At 41.5% G+C, this 23726-nt stretch overlaps 2 protein-coding genes across 3 annotated transcripts in view; both read right to left on the bottom strand.

Annotated features, from left to right (window-relative positions):
- Positions 1-1871: 1871 nt before the first annotated feature.
- LOC4814258 (uncharacterized) lies at positions 1872-14254 on the bottom strand. 2 transcript variants are annotated; one of them, XM_015186809.2, is made up of 5 exons: positions 13949-14254; positions 12376-12860; positions 4171-4319; positions 4025-4105; positions 1872-3963 (listed from the first exon to the last, which is right to left on the bottom strand). In XM_015186809.2, exons 2-5 carry the CDS (start codon positions 12764-12766, stop codon positions 3838-3840), a joined length of 747 nt encoding a protein of 248 aa, XP_015042295.1. In that variant the 5' UTR covers positions 12767-12860; positions 13949-14254; the 3' UTR covers positions 1872-3837. The 2 variants fall into 2 exon arrangements, with proteins under 2 accessions (XP_015042295.1, XP_015042297.1); XM_015186811.2 differs by having other exon boundaries at positions 13964-14254.
- A 1300-nt stretch (positions 14255-15554) lies between these two features.
- Pde9 (phosphodiesterase 9) overlaps positions 15555-23726 on the bottom strand; it is a 142037-nt gene continuing 133865 nt past the window's right edge. The window contains exon 10 of the mRNA XM_001354408.4: positions 15555-23697. Coding sequence (XP_001354444.4) covers positions 22360-23697 — 1338 coding nt within the window. The 3' untranslated portion in view covers positions 15555-22359. The remainder of the gene's footprint in view (positions 23698-23726) is intronic.

Genomic DNA, 23726 nt, shown 5'->3' with positions numbered 1-23726 from the left:
GCAAATTTTAGCAGCATCAAAAAAAATGTCAAATGTTTTCGAAGCTTAGCACACAAAGCAAAAAGCACCAATTTAAATCAAGGAGAAGAACCGACGAATGATCTTTTAGGGACAATCGACCAAGAACCAATAGTAGGATACACTGAACATTTTGTTCAAGTGTTCAATGTAGAATTATTTTAGTGTTTACATTAAATGTAAAAAACTTTCAAAGCGCACGTTTTGATTAAAATGTTTTAGTATTTGCGTTAAATCTATAATGATTGAATTTTTTCCATTGAGACAAAATATCAAGTAAAGTCAACCTATCGGAATTTATGTACATATGTATGTATGGAAATTAGTTCGTAGCTAGTATGATGAAGTTTTGTGCAGACACATTTGATGAGAATACTTAATTTATTTCCCAAGATTATCTAATTGCTTTGAAAAAGTAGTACAATAGGTTGAGATGTCTAATTTTTACAGAAATTCTCAATATGATTCTCGACGATGATCGCACCAGTTCTCAAGATTGAGATGGAGTAGCCTCAAGCCACAGGCCCCTAAAGATTCCATTTAGTTTCCCAACCATTCTAATTCGCTCGTAAGATAGACAGTGAATAAAAAATACAATATTTTCCTGCAATAGAATAAAACCTTGTATTCATTTGTCGCCGAACAATATTACCTATGTAAATCCAGACGGCAAGCGTAACACCGGCCACATCCAAATAATAGTAAAACACACTAAGATTGTTTAAGCTATTGTGAAAATATTTGTTTATTGTTAAAATTTTTCTTGTATTTTGGAAATATTTATGAATATTTGTATGCATACATGATTCTGGATTTTCCACCTGCTCTGCTAAATTATCCATAATCTTTTGGTGATTGTTATTATTATTTTAAAGATTTTGCTTTATAATCTTCTGTTAGAACTTTGATTTAGATTACTTTAAAAGTTTTTTTTCAAGCTTGGTAGTTGTTTTGTTATCGATTCGATTTTGGTTTTTGGTTTTTCTTGGTAAGGATTACGAGATTGAAAGTATTTCCTGTTCTATATTAATATATCTGAATAATAATAAATAGCCCTTGCGTTTGCCTCGAGGAGCTGGATATCTAATCCTAAAAGGAAAATTTCTGAAATACTGGCGTCCAAAGAAAGTCTTTAATTCTCACTCTCCGACTTGAAGAGATCTAGGTATTCAGAGGGAAAAACAGACAGAACTTCTCAATTACTAGCGGGGTACAACTTTTCGCACCAAATAGATCACATCTGAATGTATATCCTGCTATCCTGTATTTATCTTTATTTGTAAAAAAAATACATTTCCTTGAAATGGCATGGACTTAAGCTGATTTCTGACTTCCTTTCTTCCTTGCCGTTGTTTCACAACACACTGCTATGTAAAGTGAAAAAAAAACATTATAATAGTAATCAAATATGTATGTCGTCTAGATATTCTCATTAGATATTGGTGTGATTCGTTAGTTATTTATTAGCTTGTTAATTGTTTTATTGTTAATTAAAGCCAATTTGCATTTTTTATTGGAGTCTATGTTAAAATTTGTTAAGCGCCTTTCATATTCGCTCGCCTTGTCCTTTCCGTTCTCGTTCTTGTTCTCATTCTGGTTTATCCGTAATTAAAATTTGTAATTTTTCTTAGAAAATACTTGGATTGATATATATATATATATATATATATATATATAGTTATTTTATATATATATATATATATACAAATCTGGTATGGATCAGTTTTTATATGTATATATGTAAATGTGTTGTGGTGTATATATCAGTATATCATATACGCTTGCATAATTGGTCAGATGTTGTGGCATTATTGAGTTGTACATTAAGTTGATTAGTTAATTATTCTTTTCCATTTTCGTTTCTATTTCCACTGTAGTTTTATCATACCTTCATACCTTCACATATCGTCTATACATATATTTATTTTTATTTACAGTTGTGTTTATGCATTTGGAAGCAAACAAAATTTCACAGCCGTACTCCTCTTAATGTTTTTCCCATTGTTGCTCTTCTACGATTACATCCCGTTCGGGTAGTCCTTCCACTAACTGAAAGGCTTTGATAATACGAGATACGTGTAAGTATCTCCCCCGATTTTTAATAGGTTACATATTTTATGATTACCGCTTCGATTCGAGATTTTTCTGCTGGTGATTAAAGGTTTTGTTTGCTGGTCCTGCTATATCTCAAAATTTAAACACAAGCTATGTGTACAGAAAGTATTACCTAGGTGTACGAATAGCCGTATAGTGGCTATATATAAGTGAAAGAGACGGAGTGGGCTTGGAAAGTCTTTAGCCCAAATTTGTTTGAGTGAAACGAAATCTATTCGATACGGATTCGATTTGAAAGGGGCGTTCTGTCTACCTATAGTACTTATCTATTAAGCTTTGCCTTCTCTGATTATGCACTTGATTTATTAGAACAATAAGAAAACCAATTAATGGGAAAACACAAAATATACATAGATACATACATACATACATACATAGATTTTATCGATTTACTATTGGACGCTCAACAGCTCTTTACCTTGGGCAATTTTTCTTATACACAACGCAAGGATTCGTACTACTACCTATTTATTCCCTTCCTATTAGCTAATTGATATAAGTTTATATAGAATTTGATTCAATTTGTGATTGAGTGTGACGTACGTGCTGTGATGTGCTGCGGTCTGTGTCTCGTCTGTATGTCCATGTGTCTTTAGCCTACGATAAAATTAGCACCAATGCAAGATAATGATTCATTCACTCTGACGTGTTTCATGTTCGTGTTGGTTGGTGTCTCTTTGATTTGTTTAATATATTTGGAAAAAATGTTGCCAAGATATGTGTAATTAACTACAGTTTTTGTAGGAAAAATCATCTAGAGATGTGGACTTTCAACATTCCATTACCAAATTCCAATAAGATATTAGGATTACCCACTAAATCTCTTTTACATCTAAGTATTGTAATTTCGAGATGAAAAAAATACGTTTTCTAAGCGCAAAAGTGGGGGGTGGGGGGGATGTGTATGGCTGTATGTAAGGAGTACAATATGATATAAAAAAAGAACAAATGGTTCTTCCCTTCCAATGATTCCTTTTCCATTTAGTTGGCTAAACACTAATCAACAACGTTTCCGATACACAGAGCTATATCCTCATGTGTATGTACAATATGCTTACGATATACATATGTACTATAGATAGATATCCATGTCCATATCCCTCGGTATATATATTCGCTTACTATTCGGATCTTACGTACTAGAGGTTGTCTTATTCGTTCGCTTGATGAGTTTGTTCTGGTTTCTTTGTGTTCCTTCCTTCCTTCCTTTCAATGTGTAAATAAGTAAATGTCTATGTTATATGCTAGAAATCTGCTCTGCTCTGGCCTCTACCTATCGATTTGGATCACACTGCAATTGCTTTTGGGCGAGGAGAGATGAAAGAGGGTTGGGTTTTGGTTAGGTTCTCGGTGTGCATCCGAAAATGATTATTATTGTACCTATATAAGTCTGGGGGATATAAGTTGAAAACCTACGTCTCGACGGCACTTCTGTGCATCTATAAGGATACACCTATATACATATATATAAATATATATATATATATGTATATAGTATATGTGTATGTTTATCTCTATAACTTGTTTGGTTTTGTCTATTACATTGTAATAAGTTGTCTGAGAGCTCTACGAGGTTTTTAGGAGCAACGAAAATGAGGGAATCTGAACTTCAAGTTCATTCTTGGGAGTTCTTTTAAAAATTGATTTAGCTAAAACTCAGAATCTCTATCTGCTGCTGCTGCCCGCTGGCTGTTTTTCTTCAAGTTATAAGTTGAGCAAGCTGTTGCCGAGGAATCCGAGCATTATAGAGGACATGGCCAACGGGGCCAGCCTCACGTTCGTGGCGGTGCTGTTTCCAGCCAATATCTCAGCCCGTTTCCGCATGCGCTCCTGTAAATCGATCGAGTGTTAAAAAACAAATTTGTAATAAAATGAAGGTTATGGTATCCACCTGATACAGCTTATCCTCGCCGGGGGGATCAAGGCACTCGAATTCACAGCAACGTTCACCAACTCGAAAGTTTTTGCAAAACTACACAGAAAGAACAGAACAGACGATCAGAGAGTATAGGGGGCACAGATATAGGGGGAATTTACGTAGGGCGGATCACAGTAGATGGCCTTGCACCAGAGTGGTTCGGAGTGATAGCAGACGCACAGGCTGCACACACCGGGCCCGGGCACGTACAGCATACCGTGGTTGACCTTATTGCCCTGAAAGTCAACACAGTCCTCCTCCAAAGCATCTATGGGATACACATACATAGGTATACATAAGTATATATAATTATATAGAATAAATATAGAATTAAATTGAGTGCCTAGTGATAGTAGATGAGATTATTAAATTTGGGATCGGTGAATGATTTGCCAGTGCTCCACTTTAATCCGGCTTTAGTTTGGCCCCCGGCTGATGGCTGATCCCCCAGTTCAGTGACTATCAATTTAAGTGGCTTTCGGTTCAGCGCCATCAGGGTTCAACGTGAGTCGTCCGATCCGCCAGCCAGATAATACGTGTTTTGCGCAGTTTTAAGCTTGATTTGATGCTAAACATACTAGTATTCTATTCCATCTCAACTCGCGGTTCTATAACTCAAGGCGACATATGGACATACTAAAGTAATGATTTCGCCTCTGCTTGGGTTAAATAAATTAATTACTTTTGTGTAGTTACCCTTTGAATCAGTTCACAAATTTGAATATTTTCTCTCTAAGAACTTCATTGGGCTTTTGGTCATCATTTTATTGCCAGGTGCATTTTCCTCGGTTTTTGTACCATTTAAATTTATTATTACTTGGCTTTGAATATAAGGAATCGAAACACCTATATTAATCCCCTCTTGAGGGACCTAAAATTTACTGCAATTTTCTAGGTGTAAATAAAATTTCATCAATCATTTCTTTTAAAGTTTTTTGATTTCCCCAACACTTGCATTTTATGATAAATGCATTTATGATAAATAAAAAAGATAGTATCTTTAAGGGTTTGTAATATTTTAATTCAAAGAAGGTTATTATCGAATAATTGAAAAGGGAATATAAATCCCCGTTCCAAGTCCCAACACAAGTCGATGGGTTTTCAGTCCAATAGGCGAGACCTTTAAACTTTGTGAACTATTTATGCAAGTATACATACATATGTAGCCGTACATAAGTAAGCAAGTGGCCTCGTATACCCGTATGTACCCGTATAAGGACACGTAAGTCTAATGCCAGTCGGGCACTTGAACTGGTCGAAAGGCAGACGAGGGCATGGGAATGGGCATGGACATGCATAGGACTAGGAGCAACCAGACTGACAGAGTGACAGTCGGCCAAAAACACAGCTGGACGGACAACACACGATGAGTGAGCCAGACAACCAGTAGGTCTACAAGGGGTTGGGTATGGAGATGTACGAGCAGATGGCAATGGGAATGGGTTTCAGGCTGGTGATGGCGATGGGTGATGAATGGGTCAAGGGGCACACCCAGGGGACCGAGTATGTGCGTGTGTGTGTGTGTTGCTCTGGTTGTTTGGTTCGATGCAGGAAACTTTTGAATGAAGCTTTAAAAGCTCTGCAACATGGAACGGTTGGGGTTGGATCTGATGTTGGGGCTCGAACACAATCATAAACACACACACACACACACACACACACACACACATTTGGGCAAAGAACCGGATACGAGGACTCGGAGATTCGGGGAAATGGGCGTACGGCGTACTTGCATGGGTCGCGTGCGAGTCAGCGCCAAGCTGCAGTAAACTTTTCCCTTTCACTATTTCTCCTTCGCTTTTCCTGCTTTTCCTGCTTTTCTACTTTTCTCTGCGTTTTTTCGCTTTTGTGCCAAAGTGGTAAAGGAGGCGGATGAAGCTCACGAGGAGTGCTGGGCCGAGATGACATTTGGGCGGATGCTGCAGTGGCTTGTTCACTTTATTTGTTTGCCCTGCGCCTCGTTGCAGCTGCAACTGCATGCCCCCTCTGCTGCTGGTTTGGTCCTTCTCACGTTTTGCCATTGCGGCCAGCTTTCGCACGTGCACGTGCACGTGCTTGTCCCGTCCTACACCCATACCCACCACCTCTCCTAGATCACTGAAGCTGAAAACAACAGAATCGTGCGTATATATTTGGAGCTTGTATGGAATCGATTTAACGAAACGAAACGAAACAAAATCAATAAAATATGGGCTCTATTGGTGAAATGGGAGCAATCTCATGTATTTCTTGGTAAGTTTTCGTATGATTGCCAGATGTTGCCGAAAGCCAAGTGTTATCGTGTTCTGTGACAACAAAACTCACCTCAATGCAAACAATGTGATTCACACAACGCATCGCTTGGAATTTTGGTTTCGTGTAAGAGCTGCCTTAATAATTAAAGGCCCAGCGCACTCGACTTTTGTGCGCGCCAGCTGTCGCCCAAACAATTTAGCTGTGTCCCGTGTCAAAGTTTAGTACGCCACGCCCCCTTCTAACCTTCGTGCTCGTTTTGTGCTCAGGGAAACTGCATTTCATAGCAGGGCAGAAACAGAAGCAAAAGCAGAGGCAGAGCCAGAGCCAGAGCCAGAGCCAGAGCCAGAGGCAGAGGAAGAGAAAAGCAGCAGAGCCGAAGTTGAAGCTTAAGCTGCGGCAGGCAGCATTATTTCACAATTATGTTTATTACTTTTTAATGCTAGGCTTTTTCACTTCCATCACCTGACCCAAGCACCACTCGGACCAAGCACTGCCCGCAGCTACACTGTGCGAAAGGCAAGGGTCATACGTGCCACGATAGGTTTTTTGTCATTAAAACTCATTTCCGTAAAACAATTGCTGGAACGGAAACTTTCAAAAGCTCAGACTGCAACCATCTTAAATGTGAGGTATTTGTCATTAAGTCAGGTTTCAAATACCTTTAACTACATTATCCATGAATATAACTATTGATGGAGAGCGGCTCTCAATCGGAAACCCCGTATTACACTGTATCTCATATTTTTCATAAACTTTAGGTAAGATCCTGAACTTTACTATTTATGTACATATATGCATATATGTACGAGAATGCATGTACTAATATGTACATATACATATGTATATTCCTGATTTCAGAGATTCAGATTTCCCTTTTGGTTTCAGTGTGGTCTTGAACTGGGTATGTGGTGGTGTTACGCTGCCAGGGACGCGGCTTACTTATAAATAGCTTTTGTTGTGACATTTACAAGCAGCACTGACACCTCCTGCACCCCTGCATCGTGCTCCCCAACATCCTGCTCGAGTAGCAGTTTTTGGTGGGGGCCCAAGCGGAGGGTCGGATAGGGATTCATCCGAAATGCGTCCAAAATGGAAGCGTGCTTCGTTCTATTTTTCGCTTTTTCGCTTAAAATCCATTTTTGCCCCAAGCCCAGATGAAATTATTCAAATGCATTAATTTCGCTTTCCCCACATGGAGTCGAAATCGATCCAATTAAAGCTGCATTTTCCTCTCGCTGGATGTTAACGTGTCAATAGCAAAGTGATTTGATTAGTGTTTGAATTTATATATATATAATCTATATAAAAATCGCATCGCGTCGCCAACTAACCGACTTCGGTGTACATTTTAAAGCAGGCATGGAACAATTTACATATGTTCATTCTGTCATCAATTGTAGAGTTGCATTTAATTGTAGGGTGGATATATGGTGATTGATTGGAAACACTAATACGATATCGATGACGATTCAATTCCAAGTTGTACTCGCTTTCCAATAAAGTGAAAAACTTTTTAGATAGGTTTATATTTTAAGTTCAATACTCTTCAAATTCTTTTCGATTTGCAGGAAAAATGTTTGTCAAGAACTTTGCAGAGTTTCCTCTTAAGAATCAGTTTTCCCTTTTTAACTGCCAAATTAAATGCCAACCGGCCCGGCGTTTTCAACTGGCAACTTTTCCGAACTGTCTGAGAAGTATTCTTCAAGAATTTTCAATTTCATTTTCGATTTTCAGCAGTCAAGTTGCAGCCACTTCAATGCTGGCAACAACAGCAACAACAAAATTAAATCAAATGCCATTGCTGGTTGCAGCCTTGTTTGTTCCCTCGGAACCGTCCATAAATGCTGACAATTGTGGCCAGGCGAAGGGTGGCAGTTGTGGCACACGAAGTGGTGGTGGTGGCGGTGGAGTGGGGGATTCAGGTGGGGAACTTTGGGCAAGTGGCAGGGTCATGGCGGCATCGTTGATTGAGTGCAGCCATCAGGTTTTTCCCCTTCCCTCAGTGTGGTTGCCTGCTTTTGTGGTTCCGGACACACCGCACAAGTGAGCGCTGCACAGTGGCACAGTCCTCTCCAAATGTATTGCAATACTTTGAATATAGATATTGATTTGACATATTTACTGAATAGTACTCAAAATAGTTATATTTCTAATGATAGAGGTGTTTTTAAAACGTCTTTTTATTTTATTTTCTTTTTATTTTATTTTTAGTTCAGTTTTAGGGAAGCATTATATACCCTAAGCACGACAAAGTCAGTGTGGATCTATTGGGTTCTCAACCACTTCTGGTTAAGAAGGGAGTTGAGCGAACGGAAGAACTGAGAAAGTGACTGTCTTCCTTAGAACGCTACAAAGCGATTTAGAGAAGCAAGCCGGTATACAGACCGAAAGCAGGTGGAGTACCAATATCTGCTGTACGAAATTCATGTTCAAGGATCGCAATGGAACTCAGAAAAGGGAAGGGAATACTGCGAATACAGGTCACAGACTTTCTGCGGCGCCCGCAGTCAAACTTTTTATCACGAAGAAAGGCAGCTGGATGCCTTGAGCATCTTATCTGCAACTGCATGGCTCTCTCACGGGCACAGCGAAGATACCTGGGACCCACGGTGCTGGCATCACTGGAAGATGCCTACAAAAAACGCCAAGGGATTTTGACTTTGCCAAAAATACCTAAATTATCGAAGACCGTCAAGCTTCTTAAAACCCTTCCGACGGCTCATGCCCCCCCATCCGAAAAACTAAGGGTAAAATTTGCCTATGAGTGTCCGCACTGAGGACCGTCCGGAAATTGCAAAATGTAGGCGTATACTCAGATCTATCATTGAATATGCTCCACCAACATTTTTATTATTAAGGTATTTTTCCTCCTTTTAATACACGATACAAAAAGATTATAGGGGTATATTAGATTTGTGATGGAAGTGGGAATCGTTTCCGACCCCATAAAGTACATATATATATTCTCGATCGGCATCAAATCGATGCGAACAGCGATACCAAAAAAAATACACTGTGTGTATATATTACATATAACCATAAGCTCGAATATATTCTGACTGATTACCGGGAATAAAAGAAGAACCGTTTTTAGTAGTTTTCTTCAATAGAATTAGCATTTTCGTCCTCTGTGGTGGTACCGAGTATTCGACTCTATGATTGCCTCTTCTTTCGACTCTAAAGATCCTCTTTTTGCGCCCAAAAAGGCCCTTCAAGTTCTTCAACCTATACTCTACCCTACTTTAGCACATATAAATCTTTATATCGAAATAATGCGCAGTTTTTTTCCCATTCCCATTAACATTTTTATGCCTGGAATTTTTAATTTTCGCCAAGATTTTCGATAAAACGAACCACGGTTCGCTGTCCCACACTAACAAGACATTTTTTCTGTTTGTGTGCGCCTAAGTGAGTGTTTTTTATTTTCGTTTTTTTTAAGAGGCTAAAAAAATCTTTGGGTAAGCAAAAGCGAAAAAAGAAGGAAGTGCTTGTCGACGTTTGTTGTGGCCATGGCTTTTGGAAAGCTGTTAACGGAACCAAAGATTATAAAACCATTATGAGTGTCATGTGATGGTGGTGCAATGTAATTAGCACGGACACTGTGACAGTCTTTGTCTCCATCTCTGTCTAGCCTTTCCACATTGTCACTGGCTGGGCGCACGTGTCGCAAGGGGTTCTAAGCAACATGTTTAGCATCACAGATTGTGGCCCTGATGCAGGCCAGGGATTAGACACTTAATGATTTGATTGACCATCCGATTGCATCGTTGAGCATAATCACCCCTATTCAGGGACACACTCGACTGAAGCCTATCAGCACTCAACGGTCGATTGATTGCGCACCACCATCCCCACCCAGCACGAAAAGAGACCACCCAGACCCGGAACCATTGTACGAGTAATTAGATGAAACCCAATCGATCGATCGCTGGACAGGGACACAAGACCTGGGGCCACTTTATGTAAGCCTGCGCTTAGCGCTGACAACCCACGAACTTAGAGCGAAATTAATTAGCTCGAGGCGCCGGTAAGCAGGCTACAAAGTGCCTCAGGCAGACAAGGGAACTGCCTTCGCCACAGCTGTGCACAGGTATAACTGCTGCTTTGGTGTGGGAATCTGTTGCGATATTACAAATGTTCTGATTTTGGGATATTAAAGCACGGAAAGTCCTTTACGAGGAAGGGTTTGAGAAAGGTCAGATGTGGGGTGCACTGCATTGCATGTGCAAAGTCAAGGCTGTATACAATATCCAATATCTAACAACCAAGCTCAAACACACAACTTACCCCAAACCTCACTCCGCCAGATTTTACCTTAGCCGTTTAACACTCGTCAGGCAGCCCGCTGTAATTGTTTTCTCATTCGCTCAATTGCCCTGACTCGGCACTGGCTGGCACATAAAAACGAAAACAGGATCATCAATTTTGATTGAGTACACAGTGCTACAGTGCGCACTGGAAAATACTTTCCAGACAAAAGCTTCTTGAATCAATCACTTTCCTATGCCTACATGCTTGGGTTGTGCCGATCAGTGGTTTAAGTGAAGGATCTTCATGTCGATCATCAGAAATCAAAATGAAAACGAAAACGGCGTCTCCAAATAAAGGTATATTTACACAAAGATGGCATCTCAGTTCCAGCGTCGTTCACCTTGGCAAAATTGGATTTACTGTCATAATTTTATTGCCGACTCACTGCTACCTGCCCCCTAACCTACTTTTCTTTTTGATGTAGAGTTGACCACTATCCAAGTAGCAAGTAGCAAAAAAACAGTCACCGACAGGCTGCCAAATGTTGGACAGGCAGTGGGAGAAAAAAGTGCGGAAAATATCCTCCGAGGGTGGGTACAGAATTCCTGACAAAATCTTTACATAGTGTGCGCCTTCGAACATAAGGGTCTAAAGCGTGGGTGACGTGAAAGTAATTCTGGGGATAATCAGCCAGATCAAAAAATGTTGTTGCCCCCGCTCCCTCATGCAATTGGTTGGTTGGTTCGATAAAGGTTGTGACAGGAAAAAGTGGCAAGAGAATAGGAGCATGCAAATGAACGCCAATCAATGTGCACACACGCACGCACACGTTCAAGAACAAACAAACAGTTGAGTGTGTGCGTATACGCTATGGGAAAAGAAATGTTTGCAAATTGAGTTTTTTTCTCGATGCCCATTATTCCCACCCCCCCTCACGAACCACCCGAGAGTGTGGGAAAGATAGAAAAACGAGCGGTAACGTTGTGAGTGGCGGCAAAGGCCGCGGCTCTACTTTATACCCGGTTCTTATTCAGTATATATGTATGTGAGCTTATTATTTATGTTTTCGCTATTTCGCGATTTGTAAAAGGGACAAATTCATTTTCTGACAACAAATTTTTTATAAAAATCGATCGAATCGCTTGGCAGATTTTGATATATTCAATTTACAATTACAATTTTGTTGTTGACATCTGTCGCTTCTTTTTATTCCGACACCCACTGCAGCCGATAAACCTCGCTGCACACTGCGAGTGGCCATAATTATAGTCCGATCTGATCCTGATTCAGCATTCTGGTAGATAAGGTCAATTTACTCGTATATTCAAAATTTTGTATGCCTCATTTTCTTCCTTCGTGGAGGGGAAAAGCAGCGTGGCAAAATTTTGAAAAAAACTTGATTCAGTCTGATATTATAGGATTTTGAATACAAAATTTGTATACTCTATCTCTAATAGTCTTTGAAAACTAGGCGTCAAACGACACTGTTGGACAGACATAGGCTAAACATGCTGATTAAGAATATATATACATCATGCGGTCGGAAATGCTTTCTTCTGGGCTTTACACACATCCACTTTAAAATCTTCTAGTTTCGTGTGCAATAACTAAGAAATGCTTTCCGTTTTAAGGGCCACGAATCTTTCTATACTCTCGTTCATATGGTATCTTCAGAAAAACTTTTTCTCTGATGTCATCACGTCTCGATAAAATTAAGTTGAAGGCTGGTTGGGAGAGGCTTCCCCCTTATATCGTGGAAAATATTTGGTCAAAATCGGAATACCACATGCATAGGGTATATGAAATATATGGGGCAAAAACGAGTGGCGGCTAATTACCTGTGAAGGGGCAGAGGCAGCCGAGCAGGCAGAGGAGGGCCAACAGCAGCCAAGATGTCGCATTCGATGGCAGCAGCCACAGCGACGTCACCGTTGGCATCGTCCTCTCTCCCAGGCATAGGCTGACGCCTATACCCGCTCCCACCACCGTCCATTGGGTGCAGCCTCGTTGACGACTTCGCCTTGTCGTGTCGAGCCCATTGATTGTTCTGCTGCTTTTCTCTCTTGTTGCCGCTTTTGTAATAGTTGGAGCTATCCTTGTTGCTCTTGTTGTTTTGATTGGAGTCGCTTCTGCTGCCAGTACAGATGATGCTGGTGCTGCAGCTGGCTCGGTCTCTGCCTCAGTCTCTGCTTGGCCTAGTGGGCGCAGCCACGTCGACGCAGCTGTCATTGTCAGGCGTTGATTTTGAACTTGGCGGCGGCGTGTGGGAGCTGCACAATGCTTTCAGGCTGAAGCCACTGCTTTTTGCACCACTTGTGTGTAACTGTGTGTGTGATAGATGATGATTATTGGAAAAGAATTAGAGCGGTTCAGACACCAAGTGTTTCCCCTATCAATTATATTTATAAACTATATAACTAATCGAATTGAATTCCCCCTTTATTTTCTTCTTTATTGTTTGCTCAGCCTCATGCAAATTTGTTCCACTATGCAACCTGGCTTCTCGTGTCGACAGATAGTTTTTGGCAGGCACCTCTTCTCTGTCGCTGTTTTTACAGTGTATGTGTGTGAGTGGATGCGTGTGTTTGTCTCGCTCTGGCCTGCAGTCTGAAAGGGTATCAGCTGTTTAACGGGTTCCTTGTTTACCGTTGGCTTCTCTCATGCTTCCTTTTCTGATGACGATGCTGCTGCTGCTGCGGCTGAGAGGAGGCTTTTGCAGGAATTGCCGTTGCCAAAAAAGAGAAATGTTGCACACAATGGCATTTTCCGCAAGGCTCAAGGAAGTGGTGGCGTGTGGAGCGGGGCGACAGTGGCAGCCTGCCGACAAGTTCGAGTTTCACTTTACGCCGCAGCACGCTTTATGGATTTTCACACACTTACACGCTTACACACAAACACACACACACACAGGACGAGACACACACACAATCTCACGCAAACGCGCATTGATTTTCCCTAACGTTTCCTTTTACTGCTATTCTCTCTTTTTCGGTTATTTTTTGATTGCTTTCTTTTTGGGACATTTCAAGGTTCTCTTTGATTTTTATTTTACTTACATTTCACGTAAAATTTTTTTTAACTTTTGAGACCAACAAAAATTTTGCACGCAAGCACAAAAAAAACAATAAAAAAAGGAAGAGAGAAATGCAGAGAGATTGATGAGTGGGAGAGAAATGGTAAAACAAAACAAAACACAAATTTCCCATCTCACACACACACACAGCAATAAAGCACTCTGCCGTTAGAACATCCGTGGGTGGTGGGTGGTATAGACTTTAACGCGGCGACAGCAGCAGCAGCAACAACACGCGGTCGGTAAAAAAGTGTGTTTCTAAAAGGTGCAGCATTCCCAGAGAGGTCTCTAATTATAGTGGCATACGTGATTCGAGGATCGTAAATGCCTCGCCTCACCTTATATTAACACACCTTGACTGGGCCTATGGGACTCTGTCTTGGTGTTTGCTGATTGCTTTTGCCATTCGCTTTTGTCGGAAAGTGTAAACTTGGCAAACACACAACGAACCGACAGATAGACGACACTGAGTGACTGGATGGGGGGAAGCAGATTGAGTGTAGAGTGAAGCGTTGAGCGTAGAGCAGAAGCAGAGCCGTATCTGAGTCTGAGTCGGCGTCCGAGCTGGGTCCGCGTCGTCAAGCGTCGCCTCCGACTGGCCCGTTGCGTGTGGAAGAGTCACTGAAACTGCTGCTGGCGATGTCGCTGAGGCTTCCGCCTGACTGATGGGGTTCCTGCCTGCCGCATTCCAACCGAAACCCCATGCAACATGTTGTGTTGAAGCTCGGCAAAGCTTCTTGGAGCAGTGTCTATTTCTACTCTAGGGTTTCCGCGCGAATTAAGCTATATTCGAAAGCTCCACAGCTTTAAAAGCGTTCTCCTATCAGTAATTTGCACCTTTTGCGGCTTTGGAAGCTTTAAGCTTTAGTGCTACTGTGCTACAAAGGGTAATGGGGAATAGTCCCTAACTACATCCTGTTGAGGCATGGCCTAGAAAAACCATTTCCAAATACCCAAAATTATGCTTCAGTTTCTACCTTGTTGTTATTTCCCACTTAAAGATTCTTTGCTGTGTTATTTCGAATTTGTAAGTTTAATTAAAAATAATTAGACTAAGACTACGACATACAAGAATAACTCACCAACATTACCTAGACCCTACTAAAAGAAATACTTGTACGAATTGCCAAAACAACGTCCCAATAACTATAGAAAATTTACTTAAAGACTGCCCATCCCCACAACTCAGAGACATACGTTCCAAAATCTTCTCTAACACTAAGCCCCTGGCACTTCTTTCTAACCCATCAAAAACTGAAATTGACCAAATCATAAACTATTTAAAAGAAACAAATTTATACCAATTAATCTAATCTAAAACCCATGGAATATACATATCTCAACTCATAATAAGTGTATTAATAATATAATATAATAATAGCATAGCCGAAGGTCTTAGTAACGAGTGCTATTTTTAAATAAGCTAGGATAACAGTTTCAACTCCAACCTCGCTGTAAATATAAAAAAAAAGTTTTATGTAATCTAGCGATTTTCAAAATGTGGTTGAATCACCAGCCAAATCCACCCAGGAAATGTATGTTTATCTATTTCCGCGTAAACAGACTGTTTTTTTTTTTACTTTGAGCTGCTTCCGTTCTTTCCTTCCTACCATTTTTTCTTTTTGCATTCTATATTGTAAACTTCAAAATTTGTTGTTTTTTTTAATAAGTAGTTTGGAAATTATTTTATTCAATGTATTTCATATTCATTCATTAGTTTCATATTTTCTGTTTCTAAACGTTTACACAAAAATACTTGTGTGTGTGAGAGGGAGAGTGTTTCTGTCCTCGTTAATGTATGTATATGTTTGTCTCATAGGTTCGTTCGTATTCGTATGCAGTGTGTACCGGCTGTCCGTTTCTCTGTACTTCTGTCTGTATCTGTGTGTGAGCGCCATTATCTGAGTTGGACATAGCTTAAGTGTTAAATACAAGTTGCTTTCATTGATCTCATTTAAATATTTGTGTGCCACTTAAATGCATTTTGGGAAAAGTTTCATAGAATGTATTTTAGTTTTCCTGTGTCTTCCCTATCGCTTATTTTGGGCATGGATGTGGGGTGTGTGATTTGATTTGAGTTTCAGGGGGGTTCCGTTCCCCCGCGATTCCAGTGTGCCAAGAGTTTTATAATACATCCATGTATGTATTTATGTATATATGTATATATATATGTATATGTATATGTATATGTATAGGTATAGGTATGTGTATGTAACTATTTATTCCATCTTGCTTGGATTTTTTCATTGTATACATAGAATTTACTCTGGTTTTCTTTACTCTTTGGTGTCTTCTCAGAATTGTTTTCATTCGATCAGAAAAATATCAATATAATATATATAGTTCTTGGGGTTTTGGGGGCTTTGGGGAGTGGAGGGGCATTGCTGATTGCTGTGTTGCCAAGTGCACACGTTACAGGGTGGCCAGTTTGCCGTTGCATGCATGCATATTTAATTAATTTACACTTATTCTTTGTTCTGCCTTTAAATATATACTTTTTTTGTAGCTTAAACAACACAATAGAGTCGGGTAAAATGTTTAAGTATCTTTTTCAGAATTCTGTTAGGGGATCCATGGATCTATGCCCCACTGTTTATGTGTTACCAGAGAGTTACCAGAATTACCAGAGTTGCAAGAAGTTTCCTCTCGATTTGCACGGATTCTGCACGGTTTGTCTGGGAGGAGTGCTTGCACTCTGAATTGGTTTGCGTTTTCTTAAAATTTATAGCTATTTGTATATATGTATATATAGTTCTATTCGGTATATGTATATAGTATATATATTGTATGTATATATCGATCAGATTCATTGACATAAAACTTGAAAGTGTATATGGCGTTGTAATACCCCTGCAAAAGCCGTATACGATATTACAAGGAACGGACACCCAAGCAGAAATTGTATCGCCAATTGGTCGTTGATCATCAATAGTCTTCGATTTTGGATATCGTATCACCTCATCCGTACATACATATATCATACATTTCGCAAGGGTATCCCAGGCCTCGTGTTTTCTGTGTTGGATTCTCTTTCAGAATGAGGAGAAAAAACCGTTTCTAGTACACTGAAGAGCAAGTAGATCAGGCATATATATATATAATACATGTAGCTTTCTATTTACGGCTGTGTGAGTGTGAGTTTGTGTACATTTGTACATATGCGGTCGTTGAGAGAGCATCTAAGCTTCGGCCTGCCGAAGAGTGCTGTTGCTGAATTTTGTTTGGTTTATTTTTTCTTGCTTAAAATTTAATTTAAAGTTTTACTTTATTTTTTGTTTGTTTAGCTTTATTTTTGGGTTTGTATATTAAAACGTTAGTCTTTGTATTTTGTTGTGTGTGTTTTGAAGTAAAGGCTTTGTCAGGAGGGTCACTATTACACATATTAGTAGGTTTAGTTAAAGTTAATGTTTTAGTTTTAGTAGTGGAATCGTATGAAACATTTTTTATCGAGTCTGGAGGAGAGCGCTATGTCAGGGATACATTTGGGGTATCGTCGGGTGTGGATCATGCGTTTGTGTGGTCCATTATCGGTGGTTGACGCTGACACAGGGGACAGCTCAGCGGATAAGGTGATTCTCTATAAATTCTCTTCTCCTGCGAGAAGCACTTTTTTAAGGGGGCTCTTTGAAGCGTCTCTCTATTCCCCTATCTTTATAATTCTCTCTTTGCACATTTGTTGAGAAGCTTCTCGGCTGTGTCCTTGAGTTTGTCTTTGCTTGAGGATGGGGATGAGGATGCCAAGGTGCATTTGGACAAATTTAAGCTCCTATAAAGCCACGTACTCAGAAAATTTGAGAGTGTGTGTGTGTGTTTAAGAATGTTTTATTGTTGGAAACCGTTTTGCAATTTTTCTCTTGAATTTTTAGTTTTTTGTATTTTTGTTTGTATGCTGCATTGTAAGTTACGTACGAAACTATAAAGGGTAAGATGTATTTATGTAGGTCGATCCAAGGTGAATTTGAACGCTCTACGTTGTAGATCCATAATAATGCCTAATATACACTTTGCACCCATCATCATCCCCGTCTACCTCTCTGCATCTCTGGTATGGACAAAGGGCGAGTTCCCATTTTCACTTTCTCCCGAATCAGCCGAATTTTGCTTCGCCAAATCGCACATTCGGAAATAGATGAAAATCGTAAATTTTAGATTGGAAATTGTATATATTTTACTCAGCGGATTTGATTCGTTCAAATGTTAAAATTGGAGCCATATACATATATGTACATGTATATTATATGTATATATTGTATGGTTCAGTTGACAGACGATATGTTTACGTTAGAAAATAATAGCACTAACAAAAAAATGCATATGAATGTGAGATCGCAGAACGGAAACGAAAGTCAAAATGGGAACATTGCTGCATTTTTTGTTATATACATAGCTCCCTATTTCAATATTTCATTATTTTCTTGTCTTTCTGTTTTACTGTTTGGTTTTATAGATGCCACCTCTCTTCTTGGTTTTCTTGTTTTCTGCTCTTTAATAAGTTAGTTTGTGTTGCTCTCTGCTCGTTTTGACGACAGGTCATTTTTGTAGAGACCTACGCGCTTGCAGTTAAGGCGATATGTAGTGCTACTCCTACTGTTACAAAGATTATGTCTGTGTGTGTCCGTTTGTCTGTGTTCGTGTGTGTGTCTGTTACATCTACACATGCATACATATGCACGAGTAAAGAGTTCTGTATCTGCTTCTGTTTTTGCTTAGTGGCATAGGGGGTGAGTTTAGTCAAGTTGGTCCAAATTGCTCATATCCTTGTCTAAGTATTCAAATATGTCATAGGTACACACAAACATTTGCCATTGGAACTTATTATACCGGCCCGGATACACGGATCAGATCAGATCCATAAGTTGTGGGCCCCATCGCTCGCAACCAACTTTCGGAAGAGGGAAAGCGTTTAATTGACTGCCAGAAAGTACACTTAATATACGAGTATTCTTGAACACCGAATATGATGTGAAATACCCCTGCAAAGGGTGTCATCATTAATTCCTGTGTAGATCTTGTTGCGGTCTTTTCATTGGACTCCGCCGGTAATATTCTATAGCTATTCTAGAAATGATCGATTGGGAAAGAAGTTTTCACAAAAGAAACGTGGTCGTGGTCATCTGATCTGACGGATATGCCCAAAAGCCCATCAGTAACATACGGCTACAAAATATCCCCAAATACTCATGTGAAATATAATTCATTGCAGGGGTATATTTTGGTTCGGCCAGCCGAATCAGGACCTTCTCTCGCTTTGTTTCTTGCCAAGATCTTGCTTGGTCTGCAAATATGTATGTTTGGGTTTTTGTTTCTTTTAGAGTTATGTATAAACTAGTTTAATTATACTTAAAATGGCTTACATTTGGTTATTCCTTTGGGTTTGTTATCTTTTGATTTTTTTTTATACATTTGTAAAACACCTAGAGTTTCTTTTTGTATGATTTGTAGTTGTGGTATCTTTAAGATAAATATATTTTTTTTTTATTTTTTTTACATTTTGTTTGTTTTGGTTTTTTTGGAAAGTTGTTTGTTTTGTTTGCATTTGTTGGTTTTCGTTTAAATTCAAGTTTTAGTCTTTATCTTTTTCATTCAAAACAAGGGAAGTAGGGAAGTTGGGGCCATAAACAATATGCATCCATACGAGTAAATATAAGTATAAAATGCTGCGACTCGGAGAGCAACGACTCAAACGCACACGCGCACTCAATCAGGTCCGGCGGCGGTGCGTACGGCCGAGGCTTCGAAAGCTCACCAACACAGCTCCACGCAGCAGTGGTCGTATAGTGGTAGTAGAATCAGTAGTACAATAGTATAAGGCAACAAATCAATTTGATGTGTTAGCTATTTAATTTGGAGTACGAGTTGGTTGCTAGACTTTAATTTGCTTTAGGTACAGCCATACACATCAAAACACGAGTACATGTAGGAATCGAAATTCTCTTGGTTGATCTTGGTACAGATAAATGTATGTACCTACATCAATACGTTCGTTAATCTAACGACTAGACAGCCGTCCTCAAAAGTCTAACTACGCGTATAGCAGACCCGCATAGCGATCGGAGCTCGCGAGTTCCACCCACTGTTCCCACCAATCCTGTGCGGCTATACCATACGTACTGTATACTATTCAATGACTTATGCTCTGCAACAAATATTCACATGCACTTAAGACACCAGAGTCAAAATCAACATCAACATCAATATCAGTATTAACATCAAATTCAACACACATTTTTTGTAAAGGGAAAAATTACACAGAGGCTGCAATTACAATGCACAATAAGTTAATTTGTTCTGCTCGATAAGGTTGCGATTTGCTAGACACTTAAATGTACATCAAGTAAACACCTATTGACTTTGGTTTTAGCTGTAACTTAAGCTAAACTGTAGCTTCGACCTAAGCCTTCTTCAGGTCCGTCGCCAATTGAATGCTCATTAGCTTAAGTTTGACCAAAAAAAATAAATACATTTTTTACGGTTTAAATGTGTACCAAGGGCCAGCTCGGCTAATCCTAACTTCTAAGTTCCATCTTCCATCTACTCGTACAATACATTGTATTCCATCTAGAATTCCATAATTTGATTATTCGAAACTCGATGCTGTCTAGTTTATAATTGAATCAAAGTATCGGCATTGCGGCTCAAAGTTTTCCCTGAAAAGTAGGCAGCACATTTCATCAGCTCGCACATACAGAGCCCTCCTGTGAATGCGAGTTAGTGTGTTCTGGTGTGTGTATGTGCAGAGCTATACTTAACATAATTACATACAGAAATTTACATAGGCAATAATGACAGATCCTGGTCTCCTATGCCCCATTCGCTGGATATGTGGATAGAGTTTGTTTCATTCGTTCCGAGGAGATTCGAAACTCGATTCGCAAATTGATATTGGGGGTTGGGGGTTCGCCATGGACCCAGCACCCGACCCCAGCCTCCGCCAAAGTAGCAGCTGAAAATTGCAACCGAATTTCGTGAATAATCAAAATCGTGAAAATGTCAATGTAATCACACATTGCTTCTTCTATGTAGTAACTGCAATTCACTATCCACCCACTAATTGAGTGCTGTCATCAGCAACAACAACATAAACACCGGACTGCATCAGAGCCAGCATGAGAATCGGCTCCAGCTTCGGCAGCTGTAAAAACCCAATTGTATCACCATGAAAGTCGCTCCTGCGGCCATCCTGCCAAAAACTTGATGACTTTCTAGGGACTGCAGGAGTGGGAATAGGATTGGGACTCGGCTGGGACTCGGCTGGGGCTGGGGGGATGCAAAAACAAAAAAGCAACCAGAAATAGGGGAGGAAAAAGCAACATCGAACCGCGCAACTGACAAATGGAATTAGGCAGACGTCGGTCCTGGGACCAAGGACTATAGCTGGTCAGATTGCAACTCCGAATGAAAGGCCAAGCCCCACTGCATTCGCAATGGCAGAAAATTTGTTTTGCGTAATTATTCGTGAATTTCGCATGAAAACGAGATTGGAACTGCAACTGGGACTGGGACTGGGTCTGGGTCTGGGTCTGGGACCCACACTGATGTCTGGCAATCAGTGCGGCTCGGTAGCCACTTGGAGGGCATGGCGTTCGACTCTTCACAGGGCCTAACATCTCGGCTCACGACTGTTTCGGGCTTCTGGTAAAATGGGAAAATGCTCAGGAAATGGCCGGCTCAGAGCCTATAGTAGAAGAACAAGCTGAAGACAATATGTAACGCGAAATTCTCGGATTCAATTACTTTGAAATTTTAACGAGAAAAATCCGATGAAACTAATTTGAAAAAGTGGCCTTGAGGGTATCTGGGAGTTGGTTTTCCTTTTGGTTCTCCATATTTTTCGTATGATGGATGTCATTATATCATATCGGCTGTTGGAATTCAAAGCTGTCGACAAAGGTATGCTATTTTCTGATTAGGCGCTATACTCTTAAGAAATGGCCACACACTTTTCCGTCACTTTTTCCGAAATAATATTACTTTTTGATTGCACTTGGGCCGATCAATAGTCAGTCGGGACTGCCTTATGTTTTTGAATGTTTCGAATTCGCCGAACTGGCCCTGGAATATATAATCGAGAGATACATATGTATATCCATAAAAAGTTGCGTCTTCACAAATTCTCTAAAAAGAGGTATTTTTTGTTTCTTACAATTACTATATTTATCGGCCGGTCTGAGCGGACATTTGTGAATAAACTATTCTGTAGATCTATAACTAGATCTTCGGGTAACCAAAAGGTAGAAGAAGTCTCTAGATGCCAATCATATTTAGGGTTGATGTGGATCAGTTATCGATTGAATGTGGTATATATATGCAGTATATATTTGTGTGGGTGTATGTATGTGTGGGTGTACATAAATAAAAAATACTTAAGTGGTAAACAAAAAACAAGGAGAGGAAAAATCGATTAAAACAACAGTCGACTGCCAAACCTTCCAACAGCTGCTGTCACGGGCGGGGGTGCCTCTGGGGGGCAAGTCATTTAGACATTCTCGGGCTCCGGCAACTTGCGCTCGCAGCAATGGCACACGAGGGCGTTGAGCCGCTGCCCGATGGCTGACCATACCGTAATGGATATGGCGGAGACCTCGCAGTTGCTGGCGGCGTCCGGCTGCAGCTGGTGCTCCGGATCTTCCGCATCCTCATCGTCATCGATGTCCTCCGGCGGGAGCAGGGCCAGGATGGGCACCGGGTGGGACAGCGAGATATCGGTGGCTGTCTTTTCGGTGCTGGAGTCGTAGGTGCTCCCCTGTTGTCAAATCTTTGGCACTACCTCCGAAGAGGAGGCACTGGCCAGTCCAAGCTCCAGTTCAACGTTGAGGCTGGGTGGAATGACCACGACCCCGTCCACGGATGCGATGCGTATACCGGGGACCTCGCCGGCTCCACCGCCTGCACTGTGCAGCGTGTTGTTGCTGTCGTCGTGGCGAGACGACTGGCGGCTGCTGTCGTTGGACGAGTGGCGTGTCATTCCCTGGTCGCGGCTGCAGGGCACATCCAGGCTGTAGGCCCGATGACGGTGCATCGTTCCGCCACCTACAGCTCCAGCTCCGCCCGATGTCGCTTGCTGGCTATTCGAAATGGTACAGCATATGGACGGCGGCTTACCGCCACTCATTCCAGACCCAGAACCAGCTTCTAGTCCTGAACCTCCTCCTCTGGCCGCATCCAAAGCGCTGTTGCTGTCGCCGGTACTAAGTGCGGGTCCGGTTCCATTGTTGTTGGCCCGACCATGGCAGGGACTGCTGCGGGTGCTGCCAAAGCGCTTGTTGCCCTTGTCAAAGCTGAAGCTGAAGTAGTCCGAGAACTGGCGCAGCCGCGACTTCCACGAACCGGAGCCGGAGCCGGAGTTACCGGAGCTGCCACCGGCTCCGCCAAGCGCTCCGCCGGCCATGGCGACAACACTCGACACTGCGGTGACTCCGGCCTGGCTGGCACTGGGCGTGGCCCGACTGCTGCTACCGCCGTTGCTGGCCAACCCGATCTGCTCCAGCTGCTGTCCACTGGGCGACACGTTGCCATTGGAGGAGGCGCTTGCCGCGACATCTGCCAACAGGGGGACACTTGCCGGTGACGATGCTGCTGCTGTCGACGCCAGAATCTCTGCGGCACTGATCTCGCCATCCGCATCTGAGTCCGCTTCGGTGCGGGCCAGCAGTTCATTTAGCTGGATATTGCTCCCAGCTCTGGCTCCGGCTCCGGCACTCGTGTTGGCATTGGTGTCCTCTTGGCCACGCTGTGTGGCTGTAGCTCCAGCTGACTCGGGGCCGCTGCGTTGGTGGTGGCGTCCGTAGAATACGTTGCTGTCGGAGATCACCTGGGGCAGACCGTCGGACAGACGCCGGCTGTGGCCACTGCTGTACTGGTCGAGACTCACGGCCCTATTGTTGCCGAAGTGACAGCGATTGGTGTGATAGCCGTGGATGTTGCCGTAGGAGTTGCGTATGCGCTGGCCCCCGCCGCTACTGCACAGCTCCCCGATCATCGATGGGCGCTTCTCGCGCGACGACTTGCGCGAGTTCGAGTGCGACGACTTGCTCCGGTTGCTGCTGCCCTCCGTGTCTACTTTGAACTTGGAGGTCTTCTCGGCAACCTGAGAAATAAAAAGAGCAACGAAGAGTC

This window comes from Drosophila pseudoobscura, chromosome X (assembly GCF_009870125.1).
Source record: "Drosophila pseudoobscura strain MV-25-SWS-2005 chromosome X, UCI_Dpse_MV25, whole genome shotgun sequence".
Lineage (NCBI taxonomy): Eukaryota > Metazoa > Arthropoda > Insecta > Diptera > Drosophilidae > Drosophila > Drosophila pseudoobscura.
The sequence above is the reverse complement of the archived record's forward strand: the minus strand, read 5'-3'. Positions and strand labels throughout refer to the sequence as shown.